Source organism: Gastrolobium bilobum, unplaced genomic scaffold (assembly GCF_033153095.1).
Source record: "Gastrolobium bilobum isolate Gb01-03AN ecotype WA unplaced genomic scaffold, APGP_CSIRO_Gbil_v1 utg15578, whole genome shotgun sequence".
NCBI classification, from domain to species: Eukaryota; Viridiplantae; Streptophyta; class Magnoliopsida; order Fabales; family Fabaceae; genus Gastrolobium; species Gastrolobium bilobum.
This window is the reverse complement of record NW_026895208.1, coordinates 119,626-142,907: the sequence shown is the minus strand read 5'-3', so window position 1 is coordinate 142,907 and position 23,282 is coordinate 119,626. Positions and strand designations below refer to the sequence as shown.

At 31.7% G+C, this 23,282-nt stretch overlaps 3 protein-coding genes across 4 annotated transcripts; 2 read left to right on the top strand and 1 right to left on the bottom strand.

Annotated features, from left to right (window-relative positions):
* Positions 1-1,879: 1,879 nt before the first annotated feature.
* On the top strand, positions 1,880-2,964 carry LOC133299839 (uncharacterized). Its single transcript, XM_061499340.1, has 3 exons — positions 1,880-2,174; positions 2,266-2,351; positions 2,440-2,964. Exons 1-3 carry the CDS (start codon positions 1,880-1,882, stop codon positions 2,725-2,727), a joined length of 669 nt encoding a protein of 222 aa, XP_061355324.1. The 3' UTR covers positions 2,728-2,964.
* Positions 2,965-5,005: 2,041 nt separating this feature from the next.
* LOC133299749 (hexosyltransferase GAUT11-like) lies at positions 5,006-9,909 on the top strand. 2 transcript variants are annotated; one of them, XM_061499240.1, is made up of 2 exons: positions 5,006-5,362; positions 8,064-9,909. In XM_061499240.1, exons 1-2 carry the CDS (start codon positions 5,210-5,212, stop codon positions 9,513-9,515), a joined length of 1,605 nt encoding a protein of 534 aa, XP_061355224.1. In that variant the 5' UTR covers positions 5,006-5,209; the 3' UTR covers positions 9,516-9,909. The 2 variants fall into 2 exon arrangements, with proteins under 2 accessions (XP_061355224.1, XP_061355221.1); XM_061499237.1 differs by having other exon boundaries at positions 8,061-9,909.
* A 2,276-nt stretch (positions 9,910-12,185) lies between these two features.
* Positions 12,186-14,259, bottom strand: LOC133299791 (isoaspartyl peptidase/L-asparaginase). Its single transcript, XM_061499278.1, has 4 exons — positions 14,048-14,259; positions 13,709-13,942; positions 12,966-13,052; positions 12,186-12,806 (listed from the first exon to the last, which is right to left on the bottom strand). The coding sequence occupies exons 1-4, from the start codon at positions 14,207-14,209 to the stop codon at positions 12,330-12,332; spliced, it is 960 nt and encodes a 319-aa protein (XP_061355262.1). The 5' UTR covers positions 14,210-14,259; the 3' UTR covers positions 12,186-12,329.
* Positions 14,260-23,282: the final 9,023 nt, after the last annotated feature.

Sequence of the window (23,282 nt, the reverse complement as noted above, 5' to 3'; positions counted from 1 at the left end):
CGATTGTCCAACTAAGTTTGCGATAGTGAATTAGTGCTTGAACCGTAATCCTCGTGGGAACAATCTCTTACTTAATCATATATTACTTGTACGATCGGTACACTTGTCGTGAGTAGTAACATGTCACCAAAACCCGAATCGACCCAGCTCGTCCGATCCAGATTTTAAAGTACTGCCTTTCATTCTTGCTAATTAACACTGCTACCAAATACCAACCTCAGTCAATTAGGCATTTGATTTACGGGAATGGTTCATAATTGGCGGTCACTATACGGTGACTGGAATAGTCTGGCTTTGATTATGATGTGTGAACCACGGCGCATGACCTGCGTTGGCAGAATTTGCAACAGTTACGAGCATATAGTGACTGTATACTTTCGATACACATCTACATACGTAAAATAACCCAAGTCTCTGCATACACTTTATTTTAATTATTTTATGCATGTTTATGGATTTTTTATTTCTCTAATTTTCTGCAAATAACATTTTTATAAATTTTGTTGTACACCTTACACCTCCCCTTGAGAAAGGAATGTACATTTTAGCGGCCACAGGCTGGAAAAAGATTCACGTAATTAAGGTAGAATATTTGCAGGCAAGTCAAAAAGAGGGTCGCGGTATGGGTCACCGTCACAAAGAGATGATGATTTGTAATTAAAGCAAAGCATATTATAATTTATGGATTTGCTATCAAAATCCCCATTACGCTTGTATTCAAAGCAAAGAAGTGTTTCTTTCTAATTCTATTTTAAAATATTTTTACTTACAACCATTTTAGTCTTATTATTCTTACGATTGGTTATTATTGGATCAATTTAAAATCAACAACAATTAATTTTTTCTATTTTTTAACCTTGATTTCAAATTAATCCAACAGTAAGCAGTAAAGTAATAAGATTAAAATAGTAATAAATATAGGGGCATGATGTATTTACCACCAAAAAAGTTTACCACATTTACAACCAATCTAATCACCATTGATTTTCGTCAATCTAACGATTATAATTTATTGGGAATTAATAATTAATTAATAAATGCGACCCAATAATTTTCAATAAATTATAACCGTTAGATTGACAGAAATTAGTGGTGATTAGGTTAATTGTAAAGGTTGTAAACTTTTTTGGTGGTAAGTATATCTTCCCCGTAAATATAATCACCCCATTTTTTAAATGTTGAGCCACACAAATCAAAGTAGTTACCAACAAACACTTGTACTCAAAGAAATTGTTCAATTTCAAAGTTCGAACTTTCACCACAATGGCGTGGTGGCAATTACATTAGAATCTCCCAATCCAAAACAAGTAGAGAGGCACTTACATTTCTCTAACTGACCATTTCCTTACTCCTTTTTCATATCCAATAATATGACATTTGTGACTTTTGTGATAAAGGAATAATTGGATTCCTTGAGATTACATGACACGTACCCATGTTTCAATCTCTTAAATTTTGTAATTGAACGTGATCTCCATTAGTACTAGTCAAATTTAAAAGTCATTTGCTTTAATGATTAGCGCTTACAAGTTTAATTTATTTATTTTTCTACTTGTGGCTAACGTCTTGAGAATTATTCTTCCATGCGTGTGGAAACCATTAAAGAATTTGTGTCAAATTGTCAACTCTTGTGCATCATCCAAAATCTTGATGGTTCGCACGTCCAAGATTAGCCCCACAAATAAGAAATTGTACAAAAACAAACAAAGAAATCATTAATTGACAGTTGAAATTGAAACAGTGGATCATAAAAATAAAAAATAGAAGTTCAACAAAGTCAAGGACGTGACAAAGAAGCTGGCCTATTCAATTCAATTGTGTTCCACGATGTATATATAATGATATAGACACAGTTGATGACCTTTAGAACTAACAAGGCATGGGAAGGCCACGCATCAAGTTGCACAATTTGTGCATTGGTCATGCCAAGCCTCGTGTTCGAGCCTCTTCTTCATTTTCTGTCAAATATGAAAATAGAACTGAGTTTTCAAGCAATGGAAGCTATGACTATGGCAGAGAAGATGCTGAAAAAGGGGCTGAAACTGGCAATAAGATCATGGTGGTTGTGGATTCTAGCTTTGAATCTAAAGGGGCTCTTGAATGGGCACTCTCACACACTGTTCAGAGCCAGGACACTGTTGTTCTTGTTCATGTAGCCAGGTCCACCAGAAAAGGTGAGAAATGATTCTACTATTTCTCTTGTTCTGTATTCTGAATTAGACAAAGAAGGATAAAAAAAAGGGTTCAATTTTATTCTATTCCCAGGTGCAGAGTCTGATGGGAAGTTTAATCTGAAGGCTTATCAACTTCTCTTCGATATGAAAAGCATGTGCGAAAAGAAGAGACCAGGGGTGAGTTTCAAAGAATTTTTTTTTTCGTGAATTGGACATTTTTATATGTTTATGACACGAGGTAACATGTTGGGTTTGTGGGTTTCAGGTGCTAGTGAATGTAGTAATGCTTGAAGGAGAGGATAATAAGGGTGCTGCTATAGTGCAAGAGGCAAAGCAACAGATGGTGTCACTGTTGGTTGTGGGACAAAAAAAGCGATCCATATTGTGGCGCTTAATGAGAAGGTGGTCACGAAAGAGAACCAATGCTGGTGTTGTTGAATATTGTATTCAGAACTCGCCTTGCATGACCATTGCAGTGAGGAGGAAGAATAAGAAAATTGGAGGGTATTTGATTACTACCAAACGCCATAAAAAGTTTTGGCTTTTGGCTTAATAGCACTATTAATAAAATGATACTTGTTCTTTGTACTCCCTAAAATAATGATACTTTGCTCTGGTGAGTCCCCAACTTGAATGCGTCAAGGTGCGGGTGAAATTAACTTGATGCTCGTGAAAATCATTGTACACCTACACCATGGTGAAACAAGAGATGAATCAATTGCTTTTTATTATCCTTTACTCTTTGTTCTTAATCAAAACCAATAGGGAAGTGACTCAAACAATGTACAATAGAGTACTAAGTATTGGTAATTTTGGGTTTTTGATCTTAAAACATATTAAATGTTTAAGATTTTATACAATTTCTGATCGGGAGAAAAGCTGTCATATGCAGGGCATTGTTCCAGTAAATATACCGCATAAATCGTGTCATGCCACAGTGAAATATTGCGCTACTAATCCAGCACAGTATTTTCCAAAATATGAAACAGTCTTAATTTAATGCAAATGAACTCTCTGATGTTGAGCATGAATGCTAGGAATGACATAGTGTGTGATTGCGTAGTATTTGGGTAAAAAAAGATTTTGTCTTAGTAGGTAACACAATTTGGTACTGAGCAGTTACTTCAGCGAAATAGTACACTTACTAAAATAAATAAAAATTCCGGAGACGTATCAGAAACAAGGTTGTACCCTGATAAATATGAATTGTATATATGATCTGAATGAAGTAACGAAAGAGAGAATGAGATCTTAATCTCTTCTATCAACTGCTGAATACAATATGAATTGTATATATGATCTGAATGGGCTAAGTCCCAATATATAGACTGAGCCCAGATAACATTGGGCATGTGATTGTAAGTTGTAACTGAATAACAGAATGTGAGAAAAATTGAATAACTAAGTTTGTTAGATCAGCAACGGATTCGGTTGGGCCACTATAGCTTTCATAGCCCAGCAGCGTAATGATTTAACTTTTTCAGATGTGTCAGGCCCAATCTAACAAATTGGACCAAAAGTATGCATAGCTTAAAAAAGATGGAATCGGGACAGGTCAGCCTTTATGCCCTTTAATTGTGGAGAAACCCATTAGGCAAGACAAGCTTCGCTGAGGAGACTTCTGTTTTTTTTTTTAACTAAAGCATAAAAAAATTAATGGAAAATTACACAAAATCTGATATAGACAAAAAAGTTTTTAACTAAAATTAGTGTTGCAACTAAAGTATAGATCTCAAAAAAACCCAACAAAAACAAAAAGAAAATAAAATCAATGGGAAACAACTGAGAAATCAAAAGTATAAAAATGATTTATACAAAAAACAAACATGATGGTGCTCCTCTCTCTAAAGGGCGTATATGTATTAGAGAAGATGTTGGCTAGATGAGCGAGTAAGTTGTGGAGATTGATAAGGACAAGAGTCCATCATTCCCTTCCCGTTGCCAAGGAGATGCCACCATTGATGAACCCTAGAAACAGAAAACAATGTTGGTAATGTCATGTATTGTCTTTTGTCTTCAAGAAATTCATGCCTGAAGCATAACACTCGATTGTGTAATGTCATGTAATGTCGGCAACACACTTGAGTATACACTGTTTTGCAAAGAATACATACTCAATAACAGTCAAACAAGAGCATATGAGTAATATGTTTTGATACGGGGTATAGTGGTAATTTTTAATATAATAAGGGCACAATGATAAAAAAAACCCATATAATATCCCAAAAGAAAAGAAAGAAAGAAAAATTCATAGTTAAGATAAATGAAAATTTGCAATGAAATCAGTATTATTAACAATATAGTATGAGAAACAAGATCCATAATTAAGACATTAAAAATTAAAAAACTAACCCCCAAGTAAGCTTTTAAAGGTTTTGCTTGGGTCAAGAGTTTAAATCCTGCCTCTGTCTTCAATGCATCATCTGTTCCAATGAGCTGTAAAACAAAGTGATCAGAAGATATTGAATGAAAATACTTTTCGAATTATATCAAAAATAAATAATTAAAAAACTGCATAGTTTACGTTACGATTAACATCACACATCATCATCACATGCGATCATGTGCCGCCGGCATTTCCATTTTTTTGTGTTTTGTATTTTAATTCTTTATTTTTATTTGTAAACCCACACCTAACATTTACATTTGTAAATTGTAATGGTGCCCTCGTAAGCTTTCTCACTGACCAAACCAAGCCTTTGCTCATCTCTCTCTCTCTCTCTCCTTTTTTTTTTTTTTTTTATGAATTTGTAATTTAATAATTAAATAAATAATTTTGTCGGTCTTATTCTGTAGTCGAATTTACTGTCACTAAATACACAGATAGGTCACTCATTGTTGGTCCTTCCAATTCCAATTCGAATCGAATGCAAGCGCATGTTGCATAGGCTGTCCACCTCGGAGAGGTGTGTGGATTGTGTAGACTGAACATTGGAAAAAAGAGCCCTTTTTGATGGGTTTCTGATCAATTCAAAAACATGGGTGGGTCTGAATTCTCGACTCCCTGGTGAATTGTGGACCGGAAACGGTGAAAGATGCGACGGCGGGCTGCCGAGTATCGGCGCCCGGTTCGACGGAGGTTTTCTTATTGGATCTGGGTGCTACTTGGCTTCTCCTCTCTTCTCGGATTGGTTTTGTTTGTTTTCCAACACAATCACCACCAAGATCGGGTTCAATATCCTTTGCTGGTAACAACAATTCACCAATCTCTCTCTCTCTCTCTCTTCGCTTCATTTTTTATTATTAAGTTATTCGTTTTATAAAGTGACTGTTTTTGGAGATGCCCTATTGATCTTAGAGCATGGTGATGGTTGTTTATGGCTTTCATGGGTTCTCCTTTTGCGTCTCAAGTTTTCTAATTGAATTCATCTATGCTCACTTCTATGAATCAATTCGTCTTAATGTTTTTTGCGTGTGTTAACTCTATCAACTTCTGATCATTAGCCTATCTTTGCTTTTTCTATTGCCAAATTGATGGATGAGAGGAACCTATGTTTGTGTCAACATTGTGATTCAGAAGAAACCAATTAATATTTATTCAAATGGTCTGAAACAATTGAATTGGCAACTCTACAACTCTTATTTTTAACTTTTTATATTATTTTATTTTAAAAGATATAGTTGAGGTTAAAGTCCGTTCAATTCGATGTGGATCAAGTGTAATCTGGAGTCTCAATACTCTGTCTCCTTTCTTGTTTCACAAGCAGAAGTTTAGTATCCGTGCCACTGAAAACTGATTGTCGTGTTTCTTCTTGTTTTTTTATTGCTTTTCTTCAATACATATTAATAGGCTTCTATGGACTGTAAATGTAAACCTTTTTTTTTCATGAGGAGATCCTAGTGTTCTCGTTTTGTGAGCTTTCCTGGGCTTAGAATTTGATGGTATAGTTGTTCCAGATTTAGTCGTCTCTAATTCAGTATCAGATGTTTTCTTGTCCTTTTTTTTGTAATTTCTTGGAGGATTACGCCTTAGATCTTTTCAAAATATATACCTGGTTCAGTACTGGGGCAAGAATGGAACATTTTTATGGACTGCCTAATTGGCTCCATATTAAACATTTTTGTACCTTAGTTGCTATAACATTCTTTTACCTGATACTCTACCAATTTCAGAGAGTTATTACTTGTCATAGCTGAAGTTTTTGAAGTCAATCATGTTGGAAATTGTTGATTTCATACTTTTAGATATGATTTCAAGCTTGACCTGAGTATATCTTGCATTTAGTGAGAGATATCTTGCATTTACTCTGGGAATAAGATGTGTTACTGATTAAAACAGAAAGAAGAAGACTTGTTACCTGATTAATCCCTAATTTTAATGGTGTTTTGGGTTGTCGGCTGGATCCACACCATCAGCATCAACCTTTACCATTTTTGAGGAGCAATATCCTTTGGTCACAGTAGTAACATCTATGGCTAGATGAGCTATAGGGGGGAAAAATCTCTAGGACCCTATTCATTTGGTCTGAATTTGCTTACTTCTGTTTCAAATGGCTTTTATTTAGCATGCTAAAACAAATTTTCATTTGTATTTTGAGTGCATTGGAATATGTTTGAGTCCTATTGAAAATGAGTGGTATGGTAAAGAAAAATGCGTGTAGTTAAGCCAAGGAAGATACTAGTTTTCAACAAAGAGGTTGATGACAAGGATAAGAACAGAATTTTTTTGATTACTTTTTGTGATTTATTTCTAGAATGGGAAAAGGTCACTAATTATTAGGTTTGGAAACTGTTCAGTGTTCACTTGAACAGCATTCCCCTTGAGACTGTTAACTTATGTACCACCCAATCTTCAGAATTGTTATACTTTTGTCAACCCCATGCAGGATCCAGCCATTTTTTCTTATGTGACCAGAGCCTATGACGTATTTCTATAGCCAATAGTATTCCTCTTGGCAGGGTATTCCCCTGACTGCTAAGTCTAGGGTGTTCCTCCAACTTAAGTTTCAGATACTCTTTGAAGGAAACCGAATATCAATAATTAATTATGCAAAAGTCTGAATAACATATAGCATCTGAAGAGTATTTGTAACCCAAAAGTAATAAAATCTTGGATAAACCATAATCCTAATCAAATATAAAATCTTAGATATATCTTAATTAAATATTAAATTCCTACAAATTATGAAAGATCTCTTCAATAAGAGGAAATTCTAAAATTCTAATAATAAAATAATAATTCCTAAATAACACATGTTCCTTCAATATGCTTCTCCTTTCTACATCTACTTTCCAACTTATCCTGTTCATATGACCTGTTTCCAAAAATCTGAATACATCGCAAAGATGACCTTCCTTTCATCATTCTGTAGCAACCATAAAGTTATTGTGTTTGTTATTATATCTAATTCATTATTATGGTGTTTCTGTTAATTTCTTTCAGTCGTCCAACATTCAGAAAAATAGCTAAAACCATGACAAGCTTTTTCTGGAAGTTTCTTTATGAATATGGTGCTAATTATAAAAATTTGCTTCTGTATGCATAAATGATACAAAAAATTGAATTGAACACTCAAGGTTCTGGATGATATCAAAACCAAAAGTTGAGCGATTGGTCGTCAATATGAAGTAGTAAACATGGTTAAGTATGCCTTGATAATCCTTGGAGTGTAAAAGAATGGGTCTTGAAGGTTACTGATGCATGTACGAAATCTCCCAAATGGGTATTGAAATGAAAGACAGGGACCTCAGAGACCTCGGACAACTTATCCATTTCCATACACCCCTAAAAGTGATATAATTGTAGTTATTAATGCTACAATCGTTCACACTGTTGTGATGGTTATATTGTTGTTACTCTTTAGTTGATATCATTATTTGATGTTAAAAGTTGTCCCTTATTCCCACCTTTTGGGTACTTATGGAGCTAGTGAATTTCCTTTGCAGGAGAGAAATGCAAGAGTTGAACATTTTGCTAAGGAGAGTTTGAATTTTACTGAAGAAATTTTAAGTGTAACATCATTTTCACGGCAGTTAGCGCAACAAATGATTCTGGCCAAGGCTTATGTGGTTATTGCCAAGGAACACAATAATCTTCACCTTGCCTGGCGGCTTAGCTCAAAGATTAGAGGTTGCCAGCTTTTGCTTTCAAAAGCTGCCATGACTGGGGAGCCTGTGACACTGGAGGATGCAGAGCCAATTATTAAAAGCCTTTCTTCTCTAATTTTTAAAGCACAAGATATCCATTATGACATTGCAACCACAATAGTGACTATGAAATCACATATTCAAGCCCTTGAAGAGCGTGCCAATGCTGCAACAGTTCAAAGCGCTGTGTTTGGCCAAATAGCAGCAGAAGCACTACCCAAGAGTCTTCATTGCCTAAATGTGAAACTCGTGTCTGATTGGCTAAAAATGTCATCCCTGCAAGAACTCTCAGATGAGAGAAAAAACTCCCCACGGCTCATGGACAACAATCTTTATCATTTCTGCATATTTTCAGATAATGTACTGTCAACATCTGTAGTTGTTAACTCAACCGTTTCCAATGCTGATCATCCAAAGCAGTTGATCTTTCACATTGTCACTAATGCAGTCAATTATGGAGCAATGCAAGCATGGTTCCTCAGGAATGATTTTAAAGGGGCCACCATAGAGGTACAGAATATTGAGGAGTTTCATTGGTTGAATGCATCTTATTCTCCAATTGTCAAGCAGCTCCTCAGTCCTGAATTACAAAACTTCTATTTTGGTGCATATCAAGATGTAAATGTTGAACCAAAAATGCGGAATCCCAAGTATTTGTCTTTATTGAATCATCTTCGGTTTTACATCCCTGAGATTTATCCACAACTTGAGAAGGTTGTTTTCCTGGATGATGATCTTGTTGTCCAGAAGGACCTGACCCCTCTTTTCTCACTGGATTTGCATGGGAATGTGAATGGTGCAGTTGAAACTTGTCTTGAAGCATTTCATCGGTACTACAAGTATCTCAACTTCTCAAGTTCAATCATAAGCTCTAAGTTTGATCCTCAGGCATGTGCATGGGCATTTGGTATGAACATTTTCGACTTGGTTGCATGGAGGAAGGCAAATGTGACCGCTAGATATCACTATTGGCAGGAGCAGAATGCTGATGGGACACTCTGGAAGCTGGGGACACTTCCTCCTGCTCTTCTATGCTTTTATGGTTTGACAGAGCCACTTGACAGAAGATGGCATGTTTTAGGTTTGGGTTATGACCTAAATATTGACAACCGCCTGATTGAAAGTGCAGCAGTTATTCACTTCAACGGGAACATGAAGCCGTGGCTGAAGCTAGCTATAGGCAGGTATAAGCCACTATGGGACAAGTACGTAAATCAAAGTCACCCTCATCTTCAACATTGTGCCACAAGTTGAAATGCACTACTTCTCGATTGCTGATGGATTATGCAATCTCTGATTATTTTAAACTCTTAATCTGTGGTTGCCTTACTGTAAAGTCAGAAGTAGAAATTTTTTGACTTTGCTAGGAATTTTGTCTTTTCCCCCCCATCCCTTCTCTTTTCTTCTGCTTACTTTTCTTTTGAATCAGTCTTGAAAGAGAACAGAATGATTTCTTACACACTATAAAGTTCATATGCGTTAGCTGAAGAGATGTGGGAGAATCCATTTTTGGCTATTGGCCATCTTTTCCCCTTCTGCAAGTAGTAGAATGATTGTTCTTTAGTAATTCTTGTAATAATTTATCAGCTCTTTCAATAGCAATGTAATGGAATAGAAACAATTTTTTTTTCCCTTCTGTCTGGTTATACGTTCATGAAATCTTATAGAAATTTGCTGATGCCAGTTGAACGGATGTTTATTTGCTAAGCCAACAGTATTTTATTGGGTATGGTAATCCTTCATGGACTTGGCATAATATGTTAAAGAAAAACCTAAAAAGTGAATCTGATATCAGTGTTGCTTTAAGGCAACTGGTGGAACAAAAGTAGACAAGGATTGAGGAACAAACCTAAAGTTGGAGAAAGAAAATTATTACAGCAACAGCACAGGTTAGCACTTCAATATTCGGTTTTCAACCAGGTATGAGTAAAACTTATTATTCTTTTACTCGAGTAAATTTATTATTCTTATATCAGAGTGAAAAGATCATTTCCATATATATACATAGTCTACATTTTTGCAAATTGTATTTGCATTTCTACTAAAAGAACAATTGTTTTATTTTGCATATCTCTTGGATTTTTTTCATAAGATTGAATTGAAAACGTTTACTACTAATTTTATCCTAGTCTTTTGTCCTTTAAGCTAACTCCAAGTGCCACTTTTTGTTCTTAGTTACTGTGGTACATGATTAAGTAGACAAAATGAGAGAGTTCCTTCCCTTAAAGGTAGCAACATGGCATATTGTTCTTTTTTTCAAATAAGGCAATCTATCATCCACGAATGGGAGTAGTTTTGTCACTCATTTGAAGTTTGCGTGGCTAGGAATTTTAGACAAAAGTGGTCTTTTTACAACTTCATCTGTTATTAAGCAATATCTAACATATTCAAATTAATTTGATTCTATGTCATCATTCCGAATTAAGGTAATGGGTGGTTGGATAAATTGAAATCAATGTCACATAAGTTTTTCTCCTACTTTTTTTTTTTTTTTTTTTTTAATTAGAGGTATTGGCACATACCACTGACTGGGGTGAAACACTGGGCCGAGTCGGCTTACGGCTTAGCCTACGTCAGGTCAGACCTGACTTAGTATATTTCGTAAAATAGGTCGGGTTTGGGTCTTGAAAAAACTTATTTAATAAAAGGGCCGTAGGCTCACTTTCACAAGGCCTGGCCTATAAGCCTACAGGCCGACCTATATTGTACTATTTATTTTAAATAAAATAGAATAGAATAAGTATGACTTGAAGAAAAAAACAAAAGATATAAATTTAATCAATTGCAATTATTTATAACTTAATTATATTCAATTATATTTTAATAAAAATCTGACTTTATTTCTTATATAGGAGGAACTAACATCTCAGCATGTTAGATTATGTATATGAATATATTAAAAGGTTTTTAGGAGATGTTATACTTACTACAAGCATCATGATGCGTTTGTTGGATTCTCATAGTTATTTTAATTTACATAGTATGGATTTGTTTATTGGATCTGATGAAATATATGTTATTTAGTTTGAGCATTTTGCTTTTAAAATTGACTTAAATACAGATTGTATGAGTTTTGTTGTGATTCATGATTCTGTTTGGATGTTGAAATTATGATTTTTGATTTAGCAACAGAATTTGAGTATTTTGTAAAGTTGATTCATGGTTCTGCTTAGAAGTTAAAAATTAATACGCTAACGGGCTAAGCCAGACCATTTGTTTTTTTATAAACGGGCTAAGTCAGACTAACAGTTAGATTCGTACTAGGCTTGGGCTAGACAAAATTGAAATTTTTTGACATAGACTTGGACTTTTCAGGGCAAAGCTTGGCCCAGCCCAGCCTACTTTCACACCTACCACTTACCTTAAAAAAGAAATGGAAATAAATGACGTATGTTATTATTATAAACATATGCATGTACTGTAAGGATAGGCCGTGACACCAGTAGCTAATGAGAAGCAGCCAGTTTTTGCTGTGATTTGGTCAAGGTGCTTGATCACCTCATCCGGGATAAACTAAGAGTCTTCAACCTTCCCTTGCCTAAAAAATATGCAGTTATCTTCCATTCCAACAAATAGTAAGTGTTAGTAGTGGGCTGATATTTTGCAGTGGCAAAGTCCATGTGGTGGGATCTGAAGTGAGATTAATTTTTTGACGTTTGGTCTGATTCACTAAAAAAAGTTACACACTAATTAAAAGTTATAGTTTATCAGAGGTCAAGAGCACAGGTTACAGTAATTTGAAATAGAACTTCATTTTATTGGACATCCATGAAATGAATATTGGTTTTCTCTTCAACAATTACGGAGCATTTGTCAAGGGGAGCGTTATAAAACCCCTGATAATAAGTAGAAGGTGTGGCATTCAAAATGTAGGACAAACTATAAAGAAGAATATGCAGGGTCATGGATAACGAGGTACTCATGAAGATTATAATCTGGAACCAAACGACAATTTGTAACTTGAAAAGCAGATAGATTTCCTTATGATATAACCATGCATGAAATACCAACAAATGTCAGAATGCATTAAGCTTGGAAATCAGAAAAGCCTCTAATAAAACTCTAAATTTAGGCAGCAGGCCAAATTGCAATCTCTGAATACCCATCTTCAGTGGCACATGCTCGGAACATGCCTGTTGTATTAAAAGGCATTGCAACTTCTCCTGCAGCAGACACAGCAACCAAACCAACAGTGCCTTTTGGTGTGCGCTCTTGAACAACACAAGTAGCAGCTTCCTTGAGAGAAAGACCTTTGAACTCCATCAGGGCAGCCACATCTCTTGCTACTGTCCCACGTATTATTGCTTCACCTTTGCCTGTTGCAGAAACCGCACAAAGTTCATTGGCATATGTCCCAGCACCTATGACAGGTGTGTCACCAATTCGACCAACCATTTTGTTCACTAATCCACCAGTAGATGTTGCAGAAGCTAGATTCCCAAGACTATCAACAGCCACACACCCAACAGTTCCAATTTGACTATCCCCATTAGCAAGTGGTGTTTCCTTCTTAGTATCATTTTGGATGGGTTGGGTATAATCAATCTATATATTTGACAAGAACAAAAGTCATCAACATCATAGGAACGGAAAAAAATAATTTCAGGTGATTGATGTAACATAAATAAATATATTACTCTTAAGCCGAAAATCAGCATCCTAAGCCACACACACACACAGAGAAAGAGAACTAGGCAAAATTACCTGGACCCTATTGGCTTCTTTTGCCTGCTTTAGTCTTTCAATATTTTCCGCAGTAATAAAATGGCTTGAATCTACAGTCTCAACTCCCTGAAAAATAAGGATGGATGCATGATCATTAGAGCCGACAGAACGGGCTCGACTGGGCGGGTTGTTTTGCCGACTCGGCGGGCCAACCCGCCAAACGGGGCGGGACGGGCTGAGTTTTTCAATCCATCTCAAAAGTGGGGCAGGTTCATTTTTTGGCGGGTTGATAGCGGGCACAGATGGGCTGAGGCGGGTCAGTGTAAAATAGGCTCGAGCGGGCCAATCCACCCAACCCGCCAAACGGGGCAGGGCGGACTGAGTTTTTCCGCCCACTTTCAAAAGCGGGGCAGAGCGGGCTGAGTCATTTTTTGGCTGGTTGATGGCGGAGTGCCCATTTTGCCCGTCATAACTGAAGATGAGCCAAAAGGTACAAGTACAATAACACAGTTTAAAACATTACTATGAATAATAATGTTTTGTTATTTTATCATAATTAAATTATCACTGTTTAAGTGATTCTGTATGTAAGGGAGAGAGAAAAAAATCAGGGGGGGATCCAATTCCCACACACAGCACCACCAGTTTTTTACCCGCTATTGTGGAGGGGTTTCATTTTCAAAGAAAGGTAAGAAGCCACAGTACTCCAGAGGTAAAAGTTTAGGATCATATAATTACAGTTAAAGGAATCATAAAAAAAGAAGAAGAACTAACTGACTGACTTGTTCTCTAGCAAAGTCCTCTGCTCCATGAAAAGCAAGATATATGTGTGGGGTGTTTTCCATTACGAGACGAGCCAAAGAAATGGGATTGACAACAGTAGTAAGACCAGAAACAGCTCCACATTTCATTGTGTTACCATCCATTATAGAAGCTTCCATTTCAACACTGCCTTTGGAGGTCAGAACCGATCCCCTGCCCGCATTGAACTGCGGAATGTTCTCTAACTCACGAACCTATTATATACACTCATAACCACCATAAGCATGATAAATAGAAACTGCAAAATTCACAATCATCCATTGAAACAGAGAGAGGTAGTAAAAGGAAGGTGTACTTACAACAAGCTCAACGACGTCCAAAGGAGGCATTTTGGCTTTAAGAGCTTCGACGCCGATTTGAAGGCAGTGACGGAGGGCATCCTCGCGGGGTTGGCGGCGTTCCGGTGGTAGTGAAAGTGGGATGTCGCCGGCGCCGCCATGTAGAGCTATTGCCCAACCCATCTTCTTATGACTCTGACTCTCACTTGAGTTGTTGTAACTTGTAATGTTATTATTATGGGCAAAGGGGAAAGAAAGAATATACACCTCCACGTCTCCACTACATATAAATATAATATTTAACTCAATAATATATATTTTTGCAATTACTGTAGATAAATTATATGCATTTAATCTCGAGATGACTCGTTTTGGGATTGAAAAACTAAATAATTACAAAAATACCATTATTTCCATCCCAAAACGACGTCGTATTGGGTTTACTGCAGATAACTTATCTACAGTAACTGCAGAAAAAGCGAACGCTTATAGGAAAAAATGTTTCTGCAGTTAATGCAGATAAGTTATCTGCATTTATTCCCAAAACGACGTCGTTTTGGTATTAAAATCTTAAAAAATTATAAATATGAAGACTATAATAACCCTGAAATAAATTAAAATTACAAAAATACCATTATTTCCATCCCAAAACGACGTCGTATTGGGTTTACTGCAGATAACTTATCTACAGTAACTGCAGAAAAAGCGAACCCTTATAGGAAAAAATGTTTCTGCAGTTAATGCAGATAAGTTATCTGCATTTATTCCCAAAACGACGTCGTTTTGGTATTAAAATCTTAAAAAATTATAAATATAAAGACTATAATAACCCTGAAATAAATTAAAATTACAAAAATACCATTATTTCCATCCCAAAACGACGTCGTATTGGGTTTACTGCAGATAACTTATCTACAGTAACTGCAGAAAAAGCGAACCCTTATAGGAAAAAATGTTTCTGCAGTTAATGCAGATAAGTTATCTGCATTTATTCCCAAAACGACGTCGTTTTGGTATTAAAATCTTAAACAATTATAAATATAAAGACTATAATAACCCTGAAATAAATTAAAATTACAAAAATACCATTATTTCCATCCCAAAACGACGTCGTATTGGGTTTACTGCAGATAACTTATCTACAGTAACTGCAGAAAAAGCGAACCCATAATTATAATGATAAATACTATAATAACTCTGAAATAAATTTAAATTACAAAAACAACATTATTTCTGTCCCAAAACGACGTCGTATTAGGCTTACTGTAGAAAAAGTGAACCCAATATTTAATTATATAATGAGATAAGTTATTTTATTTATTATTTTTTTAACACCATTAGATTAAAATCTCAACTACATTTATTATTTCACGGTGGTAAGCAAAAATAAAGAGAAAAAATAATAGGTATGTGATATGATATTTGAGTCTCTCACACACATTTTATTAAGTGGACGATGGAGTTGGAAGTGGAGCCTCCTTGTCAAGCCAACAAAGAGTAAGACAATTCCGTCAATGACGTCAACATCCATGACCATCACTACACTCCAATTCACCTCAAGCTTTTTCAATTCTCAATTTTGTGAGGTGGATACGTTTTTATATAAATCACATATTTTTATTATGTACGTGTAAGAAATAATTTGATCTTTTATGTTATAAGATATTTTAATAAATTATAAAAATATAAATTCTAATAAAATTATTTAAAATACGATTTTTAAAACTGGATTTTTCTTTACCATTTGATATATTTTTATAAAATTAAATTTATATAATTTGATGAATTTATGTATTAAAATTTTTCTTTAAAATTTTATTTAACTTATATTATTTTAGATTAAAATAAATTAATATTTCAAAATAAATGAATCCAACGATATGAAAAAACTCATTTTAGAAGAAATTATATTTTAAAATAATTTTGTTAAAATTTATTAAGATATATTATAATTGTCAAATAATACTATAAAATATATATTTAATAGGAAGAGTTTATACTTACTACCTCTTTTTCTTATTATCTCTTACTACCAAATCTCAACTGTTGATTTTCGTCAATCTAATAATTATAATTTATTGCAAATTTATAATTAATTAATAAGTATGATCTAATAAATTACAACCGTTAGATTGACAGAAATCAACGATTAAAATTTAGTAGTTAAAGATAATAAAAAAAGAATTAGTAACTAGAACCTCCCATATTTAATATATTCAAGTATAATAATACAAACGTTACAACTAACAAATTTCTCCGATAAGGTATTAGGCTGGATACCTACCCACTGCCATTGTTTCTTGGTAAATTCAATAATGAAATAATATTAAATTTACCATGTGGGTAACAATCAAATTACCGAAAAAAATAATAAAAAATCATGTGGACACGTGACATATCGAAATTTTTTTTTATAAGACTTATGTTATAGGAAAAGTGATTCTGTAATGTTATAGAGATTCATTTTGCGTGCCTTAGTTTTTTTTTTTTTGCTTCAAAAAGTGCGGGTCCCACAAAATGTTATATGTGTAGAAATTTTTTTGGATCATGTGACATAATAGATACAAACCCCTAAAAAAATTGGTTTACTGCTCAACAATTTCTAAATTATTATTTTTTGTTGAAATTATTTACCGGTAATCCCGTAGATGTTTTTATGAATAAATTCAAAGTTTGAGTGGATGCAGAATCAAAGATTTAAATTTCTTCAAAAAATAATACTAGAGAGAATCAAACACATTTATCTCCATTTACTCATCTCTTATACGTCAAGTAACCTGCGTAGCAATTTCCAAAAGTTATATCTCACTAAATTTCTATATTATGTATAGATTGAAAGTTTAAAATTTTTAATCGCAACACAATCACAATCAAATTCTATACATACAAAGAGTTCGTAAAACTGAGATGCCTATAAAACTAAAGCGGTATTTCCATCGTATGGTTGAATGGCTAATCAACTCTCATTGCATGGAGTTGTATACTTGAATAAACTGTGTTACTTCTATTTTTTCTTTTTTCTTTTTTGCTAAATTACTTCTAATTTTCAAAATCGATCGGTACTAAAGTAGTGTTTAATATTTTAAAAAGTAAGGTTAAACTTGTTTGGTGGTAAACTTTTTTGTTAGTAAGTATATTCTGTCCTTTTTTTATTTATTTGATAATTAGCTTATGTGCACATATTTCTTCTTTTATTTATCTTCTTCATCCTCTCAAATTTGATAATTAGCTTTTGTGTACATATTTCTTCCCTTATCTGTCTGTTTATCTTCTTCATCTTTTTTTTTTTTTTATAATCATCTTTTCAAATTGTTGTTCTATTACATGAACATGTAATAAATTTCTTTTTCTTTTTTTGCAGTTTGTTGTAGAACAAAACTGACGGAATGATTTGGAATCACTGAGATATGTGCTTTTGTACTTCCTCGGAAGAAGGTATGACATTCTTCTCTATATGTTTTTCTTCTATAAGTATTTTTTTTCTCCATAATCTAATATCATGAATGAATGAGATGATATAATAAAATGTCTTAACTTTTAAATGACTAAATATTTGACTTTAGCTTTCTTTGGAAAGATCTACAAGCTGTAACAAAGAAACAAAAGTATACAACGACCAATAGCATAATGCGTGGATCATCTCGGCCTTTTGGCAAGTACTGTCTTTTTCTATCCTGTGTGTTATTTGTGCTCTTTGGGCACCATCTCAAAATTCAACACGGTAAAAATGTCTCTTTTATCTTAAAGTTCTTCTATTTTCTATCTTTAATGTCTGCAAGAGCAAGATGAGATTTTCCTTCTATTCTTCCTGTCCATACATAATTTGTTTCGCATTGTTGTTGCTGTTCTTTAATTTATATTTGCTCTTGACAGATATGCTTATCGTGATGATGGGAGCGATGAGTTGGATAAGGATGATACTACTTTGACCCTCATAAAACCATCTTCTATTTTTTCAAAGAATGTTGGAAATATGCTAGATGCTAGATCAATGCAACCTAGCAACATAATTACAAAGCAATTTTTCTTTTAGGAATTTTTTAATTTAATTATCACTATTGATTCATCCTTCTACTTTTTTTAATTTTGTTTGTGCCTATTGTATAAGTGCTTAGCGTAATTCAATATAATTAGGCATTGGAAAGCTCTGTTTTGCATGCTCATATTAAGAATATAAAATGGTAAAGAAATTGATGGCTCTTCAATTTCAAAATATAATACAGGCATATGAAACTTTTTATCTTCTAATTAAATTTATCATAATTAGCCTTGAAACCAACCTCCTTTAAAAAAAAGAATATTCCAGAATGTTTTTTTTTTAAAAAAAAATCAATTCGAAAACATAATACAAAAAGAGAAAAGAATTTCGTACAAGTAATTTTTTAAAATATATATATAATATATACATTTTTTAAAAATATTTAATCATTTTTTTATGATTAATATCTCATTACTTTTCTAAATTTCGAAATTCAAACTTGATATATGTGATAAAAGAGTTCAGCATTAATTGGTTGCAAATATTTTTATTTATATCCCACTACTTTTTTTGAAATTCGAATTTTAAATTGATATAGGTGGAAAAAGAGTTCAAAAGTTTTTAGTGGTAGACAACTGTATTATTATATATTTATTGGAAAATATATTCTTATGGTTAGGTTTAATAATTTTTATTATTATATTATTTGGGATAATTTTTTCGATCAATTAAAAATGATCATATATTATAATAATAAAATTTAATGATGTTTAGCATTTATTCAACAATTAATATTTCTGAAGTGCAAAGATATATATAATAAATTTAAATTTAATATAAAATTATAGATCAAATGATATTTAAAATTGTAAAAATATATGCATAGTTGTTAAAAAATAAAATAAATATTAAATTTAATTGCAAAACAAATAAGAAATGACACATTTATACTATAAAAGAAAATAAATAAAAAAATTAACTTAAAAAATTAATACCAAAAGAGAAAAAAATCCGTACGAGTATTTTCTTAAAAAACAATTAACATAAATATTTTAAATATAATCTAAAAATTATGAATAACTAATAAAAAAATTATATCTATCATTCTGTATAAATTAAAATATAAAAAATTAATCACTATGAAAATGAATGACCATCCAGTGACCACTCATCATCCAACTCTTGCATCATCAAAAGATGTTTACCAATAAATATTTTACAGACTATTTTAATGTTTCTCATTACTTTTTGCATGGAAAATTGTTAAGCCTATTAATAATATTATTTATTGTAACTATTGGGGGGGAATATTTAATGTTTGGAAAAAATGTTTCTGCAGTTAATCCAGACAAGTTATCTGCATTTATTCCCAAAACGACGCCATTTTGGTATTGAAATCTTAAAAAAGTATAAATATAAAGACTATTATAACCCTAAAATAAATTAAAATTACAAAAACATCATGATTTCTGCCCCAAAACGATGTCGTATTGACTTACTGCAGATAACTTATCTGCAGTAACGGTAGAAAAAGTGAACCCTTAATGTTTATAATTCTAACTTTTTAAATTTGAATTTTGAACTTGATAGGTGGGAAAATAGTATAAAGCAAAAACTGAAATTATCAAAAATTGGATTGATTAAAAAGAGTATTCTAATTACGTTTTTTCTAATGACCGAGATATTTGGTTCACTTTTTTGCAGTCAGTGCAGATAAGTTATCTGCAGTAAGCCCAATACGATGTCGTTTTGGGCGGATATCATGGTATTTTTGTAATTTTAATTTATTTCAGGATTTTTATAGTCTTTATAATTATAATTTTTTAATTTTTCAATCCTACAACGACGTCATTTTGGGAGTAAATGCAGATAACTTATCTGCAGTAACTGCAGAAATATTTTTCTCATAAACATATATATATATATATATATATATGTATATATATATATATATACGTTTAAATATATTTTTGTTTAAATAACAAAATATTCGATTATATTAAATGCAGTTCAATTCAATTCACCAAATATTCGATTTAATAGAATACTTTTTTGTATCAACCCATATTTGTTCATTATATTTTTGTTTCAAATATAAAAAAAATATACACAATGAAAATAATTGAATTTAAATAAATAAAAAATTACATTTATCTTTCTGTAAAAAATAAATAATGAAATTTAATCACTACAAAAAAAGTTTTAATTTAATATATAATGAACAAAATATACTTGGAGAATATGCGCAACCTTCTATCCCTGTTTCCCACAATTTTCTATATGGAAGATTATTAAGCTTATTAATAATATTAATTATTATGTCTATTGGGTGGAAAAAAGATTAATATTGAAAATTTAATTTTTTTTTAAATTTTAATTTTGAACTTGAAAAGTGAAAAAAGAGTTCAGCATCTAATATTATGTAACGGAAAAAATATATCTGTATGAGAAATTTGAATTTAATATAAAATTATAGAATAAAAAATATTTAAAATTATAAAATATATGTATAGTTGATAAAAAATAATTTAAATAAAAATAAGAAATGACGAATTTATACTATAAAAGAATATTTATTAAAATTTAAACTTATAAAAGTAATACAAAAAGAGAAAAAAAAATCCGTACAAATATTTTTATTTAAAAATATTTAACATAAGTATTTTGAATGTACATGTATCACCAATTTAAAAAAGTATATGAAAATTATAAATTAGTACAAAAGAATTTAAATTTTAAATTTAAATAAAAATAAAACGACCTCTATGTTTCTGTAAAAAAAATTATAAAAATTTAGTAAGTATAAAAATGAAAATTTTAATTAAGTATATAAGAAAGAAATTAAACTTTCATTTTTTTTATTACAAGAATATATTTAACACAATTTTTTATGTCGTGAATGAATAACTAAAAACTATTACATGGAAAAAGTGCACAACCTTCTATGGATGTTTTTCTCTACTTTCTGTATGAAAAATTATTAAGTCTTTTAATAAAATTTATTATTATATCTATTGGGTGAGAAAATATTTAATATTTAAACTTTAAACTTTTTAAATTTGAATTTTGAACTTGATAGGTGAAGAAAGAGTTCAACAATTAATGTTTTTGCAGTGGAAAATGGACATATATAATAAATTTGAATTTGATATAAAATTATAGATTAAACAAAAAATCTTACTTAAAAATAAAAAAATATATTTATAGTTGATAAAAATAATTTAAATTTGAAATTTAAACTTCATGGGTGGGAAAAAAAAGTTTAAAATTTTGGTTGTTAAATAACCATATTAATATCATACTACTTTTTGCATAGATGATTGTTAAGCCTATTAATAATACCACAACTTTCTGCATCAAAAATTGTTAAACCTATAAATAATATTTTGTTAAGCCTATTAATAATTATTATGTAATTAAACTAATGAATAGTATTTTAATATTACCCTATTCAACTATAAAGTGTTTGATAGAATATTAAACGTACGAACTCAAATTTTTTCTAACTCTTTATCTCTTATATATGTCACAAATACAAAGACCACAAAGAGTTGATTTAAAGGCAACTGTAAAAAATACAGATATATAGTAATCTAGATGCAATTATAAGAACAATTTTGTGTTGATAAATATAAAAACATATTACATGATAATATAAAATGCTAACAGTTAGAGGTGACAAACTGGGTTAGCCCGGAGGGCCAGCCCACCAACTTATTTTTATAATTAAATTGAAATTTCATCATTATTCTTTTATAATTAAATTCCTAAATCTGATTTCAGTCATAAAATTCAAAATACTAAGGACACAAATCCTTGCAAGAAAATTATTATTTACATAAAATGTTGATAGTTAAATATTGCAAACTGGGCTTGGCCCGAGGGCCTGCCCGCCCTGCCTGCCAACAAGTTTTTATAATTAAATTAATATTCCACTATTCTTATTTTATAATTAAATTTCTAAATCTGATTTCAATTTTTGTAAATACAAATTAGTAAAATTTTAAATACTAACGACACAAATTCTTGCAAAAAAATAATTATTTCTTATTATTTTGTAAATCTAATTGTAATAAATGAAAGTTCATCTCTAAGATAAAATATAAAAACCTAGACGCAACTATAAGAGCTTTTTTTGTGGATAAATATAAAAATCTATTACATGCTGATACTTAGAGGTGGAAAACTGGGCTCTGTCCGGAGGGCCGGCCCACCAACATATTTTTATAATTAAATTAAAATTTCATCCTTCTTTTTTTATAATAAAATTCATAAATTTTTATAAATATAAATTTGTAAAATTCCAAATACTAACGACACAAATCCTTGCAAAAATAATTATTTATTATTATTTTTTAAATGTGATTGTAATAAATGAAAGTTCATATTTGAAATAAAATATAAAAATCTAAATGTGACTATAAGAACTTTTTGTGTGGATAAATATAAAAACCTATTACATGCTGATAGTTAGATGCTATGTAGCATGTAGTTGCTGCTAGTGCTAATATACTAGCACAAATTTTATTTTTTTAATTCATAACACTTCTTTTGATTATAATATTGCTGTGGTTTAAAAGTTATTAGCCCGGTTCGGTTATCCACCCTTTTAGAAGATATTGACATTTATAAATCAAAATTTTCAATTCATTTTTTCATTTTACTTTTTTGTATAAAGTTAGGTAGAGGATGTGTATTAGAACCTAAGTTTATATCATTACTTATAAAGAAAAAATTCTATTACACAAATTTAAGTGTATAGAAATAAATAAGAATACTCATTATGGCCTATATATCTCAATAACCCTAAATAAACTTACATAACATAATTAATTTGTTTCACTATATATGGAGGATGCAAATCCACTCCCATTTCCAAAATTTCAATTCAATTACAAATTAGTACTTGAATACCCATGAACATTTTTCTCTCGTTAATTTGTATCTTATATAACCTATAAAAGACAATATAGCATTATTTGGGGTGGGTCTTCCTTGTATCTCTACCTACCAACTCACGTCGGTAAGTCTTTTTCAAGAATGATATCAATCAGATTAATTGCACTTGACTCATTTGGAGCTAACCACATAGTCAACACTGAATAAAGACACGAAAGAATATGTACCAAAAAAAAAAAACACCAAGGAATGAAAGAGAAACACAATTTTAGCTTGCAGTATTCATGTCAGTAGAAAAAAGTGATTATCACCTTGAAGGAATTAGCACCTTCATATGCTAATTCATCATTAACCATAACAAAATGAGATTTCTTCAAG

Bases quoted from the DNA above. Each gene is read 5' to 3' on its own strand.
- LOC133299839 (XM_061499340.1), top strand. From the start codon at position 1,880: ATGGGAAGGCCACGCATCAAGTTGCACAATTTGTGCATTGGTCATGCC. The intron at 2,175-2,265 runs GTGAGAAATGAT...TTCTATTCCCAG, and splicing joins AGCCAGGTCCACCAGAAAAG to GTGCAGAGTCTGATGGGAAG. The intron at 2,352-2,439 runs GTGAGTTTCAAA...TGTGGGTTTCAG, and splicing joins GCGAAAAGAAGAGACCAGGG to GTGCTAGTGAATGTAGTAAT.
- LOC133299749 (XM_061499237.1), top strand. From the start codon at position 5,210: ATGCGACGGCGGGCTGCCGAGTATCGGCGCCCGGTTCGACGGAGGTTT. The intron at 5,363-8,060 runs GTAACAACAATT...TTTCCTTTGCAG, and splicing joins GGGTTCAATATCCTTTGCTG to GAGAGAAATGCAAGAGTTGA.
- LOC133299791 (XM_061499278.1), bottom strand. From the start codon at position 14,209: ATGGGTTGGGCAATAGCTCTACATGGCGGCGCCGGCGACATCCCACTT. The intron at 13,943-14,047 runs GTAAGTACACCT...TGTATATAATAG, and splicing joins TGGACGTCGTTGAGCTTGTT to GTTCGTGAGTTAGAGAACAT. The intron at 12,807-12,965 runs GTAATTTTGCCT...TCAAATATATAG, and splicing joins AAGAAGCCAATAGGGTCCAG to ATTGATTATACCCAACCCAT.